We start from the raw sequence: 13,124 nt of genomic DNA, 5'->3' as shown, positions 1-13,124 counted from the left end.
TTGGCTAGAATTTTGTTGAGAATTTTTACATCTATATTCATGAGAGATATTGGTCTGTAATTTTTTTTTTTCTTTTTTTTTTTTGTGGTGTCTTTGCCTGGTTTTGGTATCAGGGTTATGCTGGCTTCATAGAATGAATTTGGAAGTATTCCTTCCTTTTCTATGTTCTGAAGTAGTTTGAGTAGTACTGGTGTGGGCTCTTCTCTGAATGTTCGGTAGAATTCTTCAGTGAAGCCATCTGGACCAGGACTTTTTTTTAGTGGGACTTTTTTTGTTCCCTTTTCAATCTCTTCTCGTTATGGTCTGTTCAGATTTTTGACCTCAGTTTGTGTTAGTTTAGGTAGGTAGTACGTTTCTAGAAATTTGTCCATTTCCTCTAGGTTTTCAAATTTGTTGGAGTATAGTTTTTCATAGTACTCTGTTATGACCCCTTTTATTTTAGTTGGGTCTGTTGTAACATCTCCCATTTGATTTCTTATTTGGGTTATTTGCTTCCTCTTCTATTTTTCTTTTGTCAGTTTGGCCAATGGTTTATCGATTTGGTTGATCCTTTTGAAGAAGAAATTTTTAGTTCTGTTGATTCTTTCTATTGTTTTTCTATTCTCTATCTCATTTATTTCTGCTCTGATCTTGATCATTTCCTTTATTATGGTGGCTGTGAGCTTCTTTTGCTATTCTATTTCTATTTGTTCTAGTTGTATAGCTAATGTTTTGATTTTATCCCTTTCTTCTTTTTTTGATGCGTGCACTATTGCTATAAATTGACCTCTGAGCACTGCCTTTGTTGTGTTCCAAATAAAATCTTAAGGGATTTCTTTATATAGATCTCAAGGTTTTGTTGATTCTGCGAGGAAAAAGACAAGCAATAGTGGATGCAATAGGAATTTATTAAAATACTTTTCTTCTTCAGAGGAAATTTAAAACTTAAAACATAAAGGTATCTATGTAATTAAAATACACATCTTTAGTTTACTACTACAGGCAGAAGTTACTTAATTTGGAAAACTGTATGTTTCTCTAGTTTATGTTAGAGAACCTTCTTTCCTTCAAATATATGTCACCGTAGTTCCATGAAAGTTAGATTAAATGTTTAAGTAATGCTTTCAACAGTATTTATTTTATACCTACTATGTGGTGCAATATAATGTGGGATAGTCAGAAAATACACAATTTCTTGATAATAAAGTTCTTTTTATGACATAACATAATCTAGTAAAGAAAATAGGGCACAATGGAATAATACATTCTTGAGACTCATAAAAATAGAATAAAACCTATTTAAAACATTTACACCCATATTAAAGGAATGCTGGAATTAATGCAGTTAATTAGAATAAAATGGGATTAGGTAAGGAAAGTATCTAAAAGCAAAGAATTACAAACTACATTCAGAAAGACAGAGTAAACTTGATTTGGTGAAGTTCTACTCCTACAAGGTTTGGCTGTGATAAACTACCACTAAAATATTGAAGTATATACTTACCTCAAATCTTTTATGGAATGTAAATGTATATATACCCACACATACATGCACAGACTTTGAATTCTTTCATAAACTACAGTTTTTGTTCACTTGAAAAGTAGAAAGATGTAAACAGAAACAAATAGTAGAAATTTTAAGAAAAATATGGCTAGAGTTAAATTGTAAATCTGATCTTTTTTGGATGAGAAAATTGGAAAAAAAATTCCAAGTCATAAATTCCTTAGTAACATGACTGCTGATTTTTCTCATATTGACAGACATTCTTTCCACTTGATTTTTTTTTTTTTTCCAAGTGGTTTACATCACTTTTGGACCACAGGGAAGAGCAGCAGGTGGTGTCCCATAGAGTCATTTATTTTCATTAATTCCTTACAAAAACCAAAGTAAATTATGCTGATCAAAGTGACAGGTAGAATCCAAAAGGTCTCACAGGTTTATAAATAAAATCACCTAAGTTATAAATATATCCATTCATCTAAAAAGATCAGGCATAAAAAGCAATGATTGGAACAGGTGGAAGAAGGTAGCACAGCAAGTCAGCCATGATATTAACTGCAGCTGATATGGCAGAATAAAGGATAAGAGGGCAACAGAAAAGCCTCTTCCCTGTGTGGAGGCCAAGAATTTATGTGTAGAGCAGAGGAACAGAATGGCATGGAGAAACTCTAACTGTAACCCAGTATAAGGGTGGAGAGCATGTAAACTTATCTGATGACTTCTTTAGAAAGAGAAGATCTTAATAATAAACAACAATAAAAAATAAATTTAGCTTAAATCTGGCCATGATAACTCAGGGGCTTACTCCTTTGAAATCTTATTATGTGAACTTCAAGAACTATGACCAACTTGATGATTTCTCTGAATAGTCTGATCTCCCTCAGGCTCACAGCCAAGGCATTAGTTCAATATTGATTCAGCAAAGAAAACATCATTTTATGAAAACACTATCATCACACCTTGCAGCAGATGCAGATGACATGGCTTCAGACTAAGAATATTTCTCTTAAATGTTATGTGACAGATCATAATAAAATTCATGATGGCAGCCAAAGGTGAGGAAGGTTATCTAAATATTACAGTAATCATTTATGTGGCCATTCCTAGTGCTTCCCAGTGACTTTTAATTTTAACCATTTAAAGTAAAAAAGGAAAAAAAAGTATAGTTCTAAATATATATATAGTATTTACTGCAATAGTAGTTTTTATTTCTTTCATTAAAAATTTTAATACTAGCTTTTTAATGTTCACTTTTTTAGTTCACTTTAATGCTCAAAAAGAGTAGCTCTTTTTTTCACTTAGTTAATAATCATTAATGAAATTCTGGCATGGAGAATTTTAGGCAATAAAGCTGAAGTTGTCACTTTATTAGTTGCTTTTCTTATTAGCTTTGAGGGGCAATTGATCCTGAACTTTATCTGATCAAAGATTAGATAAAAAACTTTATCAATTTGAAGGCACTCTCCTGAGATACAAAATTTAACACTCTGGCAAGAACCCCAGGAGATGGGATAAACTCACTATCAGAATAGTTCCTAGAAACATGGAAAAAATAATCTCCCATACTAAATAAGGCTGAAACGCCAGAAATGTTGTGGCAGATGGTAGAAGAGAGAATCCCAAGGCTCAGAGAAGTAGACATGCTGAAGTGCACACTCATAAGCCCATCAGATGATTATGTTTCACAGGAAACATACCAGGAAAACAAACCATTTACCAAAGTCATAAAGAATATGCTAGTGACAATAGCACTAACATTACTAAGAAGTTCACTGGTGGCTCACCCCTGAAGGCAGGATTGACTAAGGAAAGGCTGTTATAGAATTAGGCTCCCTGATAGCAATGAGGATGATAGGACCATCAGAAGCCTGGTAAAGACAATTATCATACGAGTGGCAAGGTTGGGGGGCAAAGGGGCTGAATCATAGTTATTGAGATAGTTAACAGAATTAGGCATCCATAGAGGCAAAATATATAGACAGACAGCTAACAAGGTTGCTACTCAATATATATCATTAAAACAAATCAAAGATGGATGATCACAAAGATGAGGGTTGCTGCCCCAATAAATTCACAATCTCTTACTCAGTTTCTAAACCTGAGCTGGTTTTTAGACCTGAAATCCACTGACTGAAGAAGGTCTAGTCTCCAGAAGGAAGGACCTTGCAATAGCACAGCAAGAGCACAGGAAAATAATGCCCCTAGTCCTTCTCCAAAGGAAACTTTAGCCCTTTACTCAGGTAACAGTGCACTGTGGAAAGGGAATATTTAAATTTAGTTTCATGAACTGTTGGGCACATTGTCCAAGTTGACAGTGATACCTGGAGACCTCAAGAAGCATCAACATGACCCGCACTGGAGTAGATGCATATACGAGGGCCAGTAATAAAAGGAGCCCTGGCCTTGGCCTGTGGAGTAAGAACTATCATCACGGAGAGCGCCAAGGGAAAGCATTTAAAACTGCCTCATCCCAACTTTGCCAAGATAGTAAAAACAAAGAAACAAAAAACCAATATAGTATCCTGAAGGTGGAGGAGAGGGACTGTCGGAAATTAGCGCTCCATTAGGATCTAAAGGATACGGGGTGGTACCTTGAAGTTAACCAAGGCTGTTGGTGGGCTCACACTGTAGCTGACTTTTCCTTTTATCCACTCCTGTTTCTGTCCCTTCCCTTCCAACGGGGTTACTTCCAGGAGCACTCCTTAAGAAACTGCATTTCAGAGTCTGATTCCTGGGTAACCCAACTTGCAACAGTCATCTTCTGCCTGAATTTACATTATGCTTCCTTTATAAATAAACTATCTTCCCAGGTAAATACGGGAGTGCTAGTCTTACTTGTAGAAAACTTTCCCAAAGCAATATCATGCCAGGAGATAATTTTGAAAAAGTCTTCAGGACTTCTCCCTGAGAAGAGCCCAGAAGTACAGCTCTTGTCAATCCCAACTACGTTATCATAGATCTTAGCTAAATCTTCAATTCAATATCTTTAAAGAAAAAGAAACAATTTTTCTTGATTCTAGACTGACACTGAGCATTCAAAATTAGCTATCTCATCTTCTCCATACAGTTTTCATTGGTCCCAAATCATAATTTCTTCTCTTCTTTATTTCATCAGCACTTAAGCATATGGGCCACACATACCATATTCATAACTTAATAGCATCTCTAAATATGTTGAACTCACATAAGATCGACTTTATTTGGAAAAGTAGATAGTAAAAACAAATATGTTGAGAAGTAGTACATTTTCCTTTTCTTTTATACAGTCTCATAGTATTCTACATACAATCTCTTGATTAATGTTGCCACTTAGAAAGTTATAGATAATTTTAAACAAGAGTGCTAGAGTAAGCATTTAAAATTAAATAGGAAAAACTATTAGAAATTAACTGTACCATGCTGTCATGAAATTAAACTCTGTAGAGCTTCTCAATAATTTCTATTAATAAGTACAACTTAATCATATAAGTTAGTAAATAATAAGAATAAATAAATCGGGCATTTGTTTTTAAAAAGCAGCCAATACTAATTGGTAAATATACTATGCAAGAAGAACTTGGGTAATGACAGATTCAATATATTCTCAGAACTTCCAAGCTGATGAAAGTACTTTTTATTGTTGGATACAACTTCTTAAGAATAACATTATAATAAAAAGAAACTAGAAGTACATCTCTAGTTACAGTTGATTCTAGTGATGAATTTATTTCTACAAAAAAACCAAGGCAACATCTATTTGTTTTTAAATAGTACACGGTTTCTGTGGCTATACAGTAATGAATGGGATAACTTTGTGTGACAAAATTATTTCAGAATATATTACTAACTTTTGCTGGAAGCCTCGTTTTTGAAGGAAAAAGGGAAAAATTTTACAGTAGCACTTGGACCACAACTAAAAGCTAATTAGAATGGGTGAAGACACAGTACTGCATTTAATCAAATACTATAGATTTAACCAGAGACTCATGGTTTATGATCGGATGCCCTGGTTCTTGCTTCTGCACCCTTCTGTATTGTACTAACTCATGCTCAGTCCCCACCTCTTCCTCTGCTTCTCCTACCACAAAAGGGTCAGAAACAGCCACAAAGAAGATTAAAGATCAGATTTTACCAGCTTCCAGAAACAACAAAATACAGACTACCAATAAGTGTGAAAAGGCTTGCTCAGGTAATTTTGTAACTGCCTCATTCACCACAATCATGCATTTCAATAACCACAGGTTGTAAATATTCTAGTGAGACAAAGGTGTCTTAAAGGATAACAACAGAGACGACCTTTTTTGTGACAGACACGTTACATTATCATTTGACCAATAACAGATATAACTTGTAATTATTAATCTATACTGCATAAAACTTGGAGATTTTGTATAGTTAATTATGTTAGGTATCTTTAGATTCTTAAATTTAACTCAAATATATAGAAAATAAAGATTATACATACTTGGAAGAAATTGCCTCCATGAATTCATCCAAAAAATCATCATATGCACGACCTCTGACTCTCCTCTGCTGTAGTCCAACGTACAATGGATCTTTAAGTAACTCCTATTAGAAAAATAAATAAGTTACCATAGAAGTAGAAATAACTATAGGCGAATACCTTAATCTTTCTGAGCCTCTGTTTCCTCACCTGTATAACATGGGCAGAAACAGAAATAAAATATTGCCATACTGACTCAGAATTAACCTACAGGCTTATTATTTAGTATTATCTAGAATATATCTACAGCAGTTATATGACATATAAGAAAAATAATTACTAAACATTAAGACATTACAGGTTATTCTGGGAGGAAAAAAAGGAAATAAAATCTCTCAATGGAGGTAATCAGAAAAGCTCAATTCAGATTTTATAGGCAAAATTTATCACCCAAAGAAATAATATTGACTTTTCAAGTATTATATTACTTTAGGGAATGGAAAGACAGCAATTGCCTTCTTAGATTTAGTTTCCCTCTCGAAAAGCAAAATATTCAAACAATACTTAGATTATAGCTTTAATATGATAGTTTAATGACTTTAAAATGAAATTACTTAGCCTAGACCCTTTCTAAAGGAAATAAAAATTATTTGTTATGTGAGCGGCCATCTAAGATACTCCACTGGTCCCACCCCATCTGGAGCAAGGGAGAATGTAGAAACAGAGACACAAGGGAAAGATTAGTCCAAAGGACTTACGGACCACAACTACCACAGCCTCCACCAGACTGAGTTCGGCACAACTAGAAGTTATGGTGCCCGGCTACCACCACTAACTTCTCTGACAGGAATCACAATAGAGGGTCCCAGACAGGGCTGGAGAAAAATGTAGAACAAAATTCTAACTCACAAAAAAGGACCAGACTTACTGGTCTGACAAAGACTGGAGAAACTGTGAGAGTATGGCCCCACAACATCCTTTTAACTCAGTACTGAAGTCACTCCTGGGGTTCCACCCTTCAGCCAAAGATTAGACAGGCCCATAAAACAAAACGAGACTAAAGGGGCACACCAGATCAGGGGCAAGGGTGAGAAGGCAGGAGGGGACAGGAAAGCTGGTATCATGGATTGAACTGTGTCCCCCAAAAAATGTGGGTAGCAACTTGGCTAGGTCATGATTCCCAGTATTGTATGATTGTGTTATCTGATGTGATTTCCTTATGTGTTGTAAACTCTACCACTATGCTGAGATTATATGTGATCTCCTCATGTGTTATAAATTCTGTCACTGTGATGAGGTTATACTGATGAGGTTGAGAAGATTAGTGTCTTAATGCAATCTCTTTTGAGATATAAAAGAGAGGTGAGCAGAGACATGTGGGAACCTCACACCACCAAGAAAGCAGTACCGGGAGCAAAGCGCATCCTTTGGACCTGAGATTCCTGAGCAGAGAAGTTCCCAGACCAAAGGAAGACTGATGACATGGACTTTCCTCCAGAGCCGACAGAGAGAGAAAGCCTTCTCCTGCATCTGATGCCCTGATTTTAGACTTGTAGCCTACTGGACTGTGAGAGAATAAATTTCTCTTTGTTAAAACCATCCACTTGTGGGATTTCTGTTAGAGCAGCACTAGATGACTGAGACAGCTGGTAATGGGGAACCCAAAGACAAGAAGGGGAGAGTGCTGACATGTCGTGGGGTTGGCAACCAATGTCACAAAACAATATGTTATTAACTGTTTAATGAGAAACTAATTTGCTCTGTAAACCTTCATCTAAAGTATAATAAAAAAAATTATTTGTTAAACTGATGTAGCTGAGACAACATTGTTCTGTTCTAGTTTTAGTATCCATAGTGTTATTATTTTTACTAAATCATTTTTTAAAAATAATTCATTTTATTTTGGGGTGGCTGTTGAGAATAGACACAGCAAAAAATATACCAATTCAAGTTTCTACATGTATAATTCAGTGGCATTGATTATATTCTTCCAGTGGTACAACCATTCTCACCCTCCTTTTCTGAGTTGTTCCTCCCCCATTAACATATAAACTCACTGCCCCCTAAGGCTTCTATCTAATCTTTCAAGTTGCTATTGTCAGTTTGATCCCATATAGATAGATCGTAGAAGAGCTTAATGCTCAAGGAAGACATTCTTTACTAGAGAAGCTGAACTATGGTTTGGTTTTAAGAAGACTTCAGGGGATATTTTTGGTTGAAGGTTTAAGGATTATCTTAGGGCAAGAGTTTCAGGTTTCATCCAGCCACCATGGCTCCAGAAAATCTGGATTCCATTAGAACATTAAATGATTTTTTAACTGAGGTATAATTTATATAAAGTACAATGCAACCATTCTTAACAGAAATTCCTAGTAAATTAGGGATAGAAAGGAACTTCTTCAACCTAAAAAAGGGCATCTATGAAAAACCCACAGCTAACAGTATATATAATGGTGAAAGTCTGAATGCTATCTCTTTAAGATTAGGAACAAGACAAGCATGTGCACTATCATCACTTCCATTCAATACTGTATTGGAGGTCTTAGACATTAAAATAGGGTAAGAAAAAGGAAAAGTAGGCATACAGATTGGAAAGGGAGAAGTAGAACTTTTTATTTATAAACACATAATCATGTAAATAGATAATAGTAAGCAATCTACCAAAAAAAAAAAAATCCACTAGAAATGACACATAAGTTTAACACAGTCACAGGACACACATCAAAATGCTGTTGTTGTTATTGTTAGTTGTTGCCACAATGATTCTGACTCATGGCGACCCCATGTGTGCAGAGTAGAACTGTGCTCCATAGGGTTTTCAATGCTGTGGCTTTCTGGAAGTATATCACCAGGCCTGTCTTCTGAGGTGTCCCTGGGTGGGTTTGAACTGCCAATCTTTTGGCTAGTAATTGAGCACTTAACTGTTTGCACCACCAGAGACCAAGGGCAAAATACAAAAATCAACTGTATGTCTATATACTAGCAATGAACACTTGAAAATGAAATAAAATACACAATTCCATTTACAATAGCCTCCTAAAATATGAAACTAGTAAGAATCTATTTAACAAAATATATGTAAGACCTGCACACTGGAAACTAGAAAACATTGCTAAAACAAATTTAGGAAGACTTAAACTGCTTTTGCAGGCTAGGAAAAACATGGCAACTCATGTCACATAATAGTGAAACAACTGACAAAATGGTACACCTTTAGCATCTTCAAATAGAAAAAAAAGTACCAAAGGAACTTACAAATTTTAACTAAGGAGATTTCCGGGTAGAACACTGAGTGTGTAAATTGTCTCCTCATAGCTGTATGATAAGTTACTTTAAAACAGATGTTCAGTCTGTCAACAAAAGTTAAAGGAAATATAGAGGACCCAGGACTTGCTGGTAAAATATTTCCGAAGTAAAATAAGGCCTGAGGACAAAGATCAGATTAAGGGTATGGTTTTAATAACTTTTTGTTTTTAAAAAAAAATGATTTAAGGTAGAGTCTAACAGACTACATGGCTAGACAAAAGGAATGGGTCCCCACAGCACTCTGACATGCCACCCAATGTATGGAGATGGTCTGTTTTGGAAAGAAATGTGGGTGAGGCCTTTGTCTAACAGAATAGAATATAATCTGTTACATAAAAAGCCTAAAATGTTTTTGAGGGTATTATATACTAACTTAGATTAATTAGGACAGAGACAGTTTAAAATGAAAATACTTCTCTGGGTTCCCAACTTTCCACAGGTAGGAAGCAGGAGGAGAAAGCTATTCAGCTGCAAACATGGGCCATTTCTTAGGGAAAGGAAGGATTTTCTCAGAGGACAGAGCCAAGAGCCCAAAGGGCGAAGGAAAAGCCTCAGGTAACAATCAACTATGAAACCACTTCTAGGAACCAGAAGTGGGCCCTACTCAAACAACATTCTCTGCCCCCAAAGCAGGTAGCCTGGCAACATATGCCCAGTGGGATTTCAGAAATGCTGTGGACCAGTGAGAGCTACATGATTCCTATTCCTTCCATTTTGAATGAGAGTGCTGATGACGATCATCCTGTCCCTATCTCACTACTGTATGTTTGGTGTGTGGGAACAGACAAGAGGAAACACACCAAGGAGCAAAACTCAAAAAGCATCATTTGTATCTAGATCTGATTTAGATGACAGGATGCTGAACTTTGGGTCTGCTGTTGTTACTGGGATGAAACTTGTGGGATTCTTGGATGGAGGTGAGCATATTTTGCATGTGGAATGTGAGTAATCTGTGAAAGATGAGAATTCTTATGGAGAAAGCCCCTAGCCCAAGCTGCCAACTCACAAAACCAAATATTAACAAAACAGTAATTGTTTAGGCCACTGAGTTTAGGATGGTTTGTTACAGATAAATAATACGTTTTTGCAGGTGGGGAGGTGGTGCTAAGAAGGTTGAACCATTTGAATCATCTGAATTGAGATTTACTTGAGGCCAAGAGAGATCATAACCTGGTTTACACCTGTTGTTGTAAGGAAATTATTAATAGTACTCTCTTTCATTGTCAAAGAGTTCTGATTTGGCCAATAAATTATGTGGTCATCCTACTTATAATGTACTATACAACAAAGAGTTAAGGTCCCCCGCTGGGCTGAAAGTTAACATGTTAAATTATATAAATATATTTCAGATGAAATATCAAATCTGAAACCAAGTTTGTTACAGAGCCCATCTGCTCCTTGAGGTATAAAAACTTTAAACAATCTACTGTCAGGCTTCTGAGCAGCAAAAGTTGAAGGGCCAATGTACTACCAATGGCTGCCAGAATTAAAATAGTTTCTCCATGTCTGGAACATATTTGGACTTTCAAAAATGTGAATCAGAAAAAGAATACAACTGGGAAATGATGTCACATGTTTCCCATCTTTTCCCCCCATTCTTTCCCATGCTAATAATTAAATATATATCACAAATAAGTCTGAATACAAAGCAGAGTCAACTATGAAGATTTATGAACAACAAAACAAAGCTTTTGAATTCCATAAACAGTAAAATTCTTCCAATTGTAATTCTTCCAGTTCCTCTCAAAAATAATTGTTTCTTAAAAATTTCATGATAATTAAGGCTTGAATAACAAACGTATTCTTGGAGATTTCGCTGACAAAAAATTATTTAGTATTTACAAACAGCAATTCAACAAGATTATTCAGTTTTGATAATCGCTTCACAAATCAAGTAGCCTGGCACAGAAGAAGTGATATTAATTCACGGATTAAACACTCAATAGATCTCTGCTGGGTAAATAAATGAGAGAGATGGTATTAAGCAAACACTCAAAAAAGGCTAGACCTTCTGCAATACTAGGTGTCACATATAATGGAGCCCTGGTGGCACAATGGTTAAGAACTCAACTGTTAACCAAAAGGTGGGCAGTTTGAATCCACCAGCTGCTCCTTGGAAACCCAATGGGGCAGTTCTACTCTGTACTACAGGTTCGCTATGAGTTCAAATTGACTCGAAGGAAACTTTTTTCAAATAATGCATGTGGTATCAATGTAAGACTTACATGCATGAGAGAAGGAAAAAAAGGGGAAAAAGAGTGAAGAACAAGGCATATAAATAAAGGAGAGCTCAAAAAAGAACACAAAGAGGGTATATGTTAGTAAAGTTATAGTAATTATCTTATTTGTTAGTACTATCTCAGTTTTGGAGTCTCGCGAATTTATATCTGAAGCATTCATTTACTTGGAGATAATAGTAATCATTATCAATTCTTTCAACTTGTTCTTATTTCTCATATTTCTACCTTATCAATCCGAAGTTTCTGATAATTAAAATATTTTCTTATTATTTTATTTTTTAAGTCATTTTGTTTTTTACCATTAGTAATACCTGCCCATCTCAGAAATATTTTAGAGCATTAAACAATAAAATTGAAAACAGAGAATATCAATAATCTCTACTGACTCAGGGCTACCTACCATTGATATTTTTCTTTTTTTCAATTTTTTTTATTGTACTTTAGATGAAAGTTACAGAAAAAATAGTTTCTCATTAAACAGTCAGTACACATATTGTTTTATGACACTGGTTAACAACCCCATGACATGTCAACACTCTTCCTTCTTGACCTTGGAGGACCTTTTTTCTGGTGAAAATATACACAGCCAAAGTTATGCAATTTCAAAAGTTTCTACATGTACAATTCAGTGACATCGATTACATTCTTCCAGTTGTGCTGCTATTCTCACTATCCTTTTCCAAATTATTCCATCACCATTATCTTCAACTCACTGCCCCTTAGGCTTCCCATCAAGCCTTTTGAATTGCTGTTGTCAATTTGATCTCACATAGATAATTCCTTTTTTTTTCTTGTATCTTAGATGAAGGTTTGCAGAACAAATAGTTTCTCATAAAGCAGTTAGTACACATATTGCCCTATGACAATGGTTAACAACCCCACAACATGTCAACACTGTCCCTTCTCAACCTTGGGTTCTCTATTACCAGCTTTCCTGTCCCATCTTGCCTTCTAGTCCTTGTGCCTGGAAGCTGTGCCTCATTAGTACTGTTTTGTTTTATGAGGCTGTCCAATCCTTGGCTGAATGGTGAACTTTGGGAGAAACTTCACCATTGAGCTAAAACGGTGTCCGGGGGCTACACTCTCAGGGTTTCTCCAGTCTGTCAGGGCAGTAAATCTGGTCTTTTTTGTGTGAGTTACAATTTTGTTCTACATCCTTTTCCAGCTCTGTCCAGGACCCTCTATTGTGATCCCAGTCAGAGCAGTCAGTGGTGGTAGTCGGGCACCATCTAGCTGTACTGGACTCAGTGTCGTGGAGGCCATGGTAGCTGTGGTCCATTAGTCCTCTGGACTAATCTTTTCCTTGTATCTTGTTCTCTTCATTCTCCCTTGCTCCCGAAGGGGTGAGACCAGTGGAGTATCTTAGATGGCTGCTCACAGGCTTTTAAGAACCCAGACGCTACTCACCAAGGTTAAATGTAGAACATTGTCTTTATAAACTGTGTTATACCAATTGAGCTAGATGTTCCCCGAGACCAGGGTCCCCACAGCCCTCCACCCAGCAATTCAGTCCCTCAGGGAGTTTGGAAGTGTCTATGGAGCTTCAATGACCTTGCCTTGTACAAGTTGTACTGGCTCCCCAGTATCGTGTACTGTCATACCCTTCACCAAAGTTGCCACTTATCTATTGTCTATTTAGTTCCCCACCACCACCACTCCCATCCCTCGTAACCAA

The 13,124-nt window shown here is 36.1% G+C and overlaps 1 protein-coding gene across 2 annotated transcripts in view; it reads right to left on the bottom strand.

Annotated features, from left to right (window-relative positions):
* The window catches only part of ME1 (malic enzyme 1), a 202,648-nt gene that overhangs the window by 95,052 nt on the left and 94,472 nt on the right, over positions 1 to 13,124 (bottom strand). For both annotated transcript variants that reach the window (XM_004386048.2, XM_023740369.1), the window contains exon 6: positions 5,925 to 6,028. In XM_004386048.2, the coding sequence (XP_004386105.1) occupies positions 5,925 to 6,028 (104 nt within the window). The remainder of the gene's footprint in view (positions 1 to 5,924; positions 6,029 to 13,124) is intronic.

The sequence above is a fragment of the Trichechus manatus genome, unplaced genomic scaffold (assembly GCF_000243295.1).
Source record: "Trichechus manatus latirostris isolate Lorelei unplaced genomic scaffold, TriManLat1.0 scaffold00154, whole genome shotgun sequence".
Classification (NCBI taxonomy): Eukaryota; Metazoa; Chordata; class Mammalia; order Sirenia; family Trichechidae; genus Trichechus; species Trichechus manatus.
This window is presented reverse-complemented; position numbering and strand designations above follow the sequence as displayed.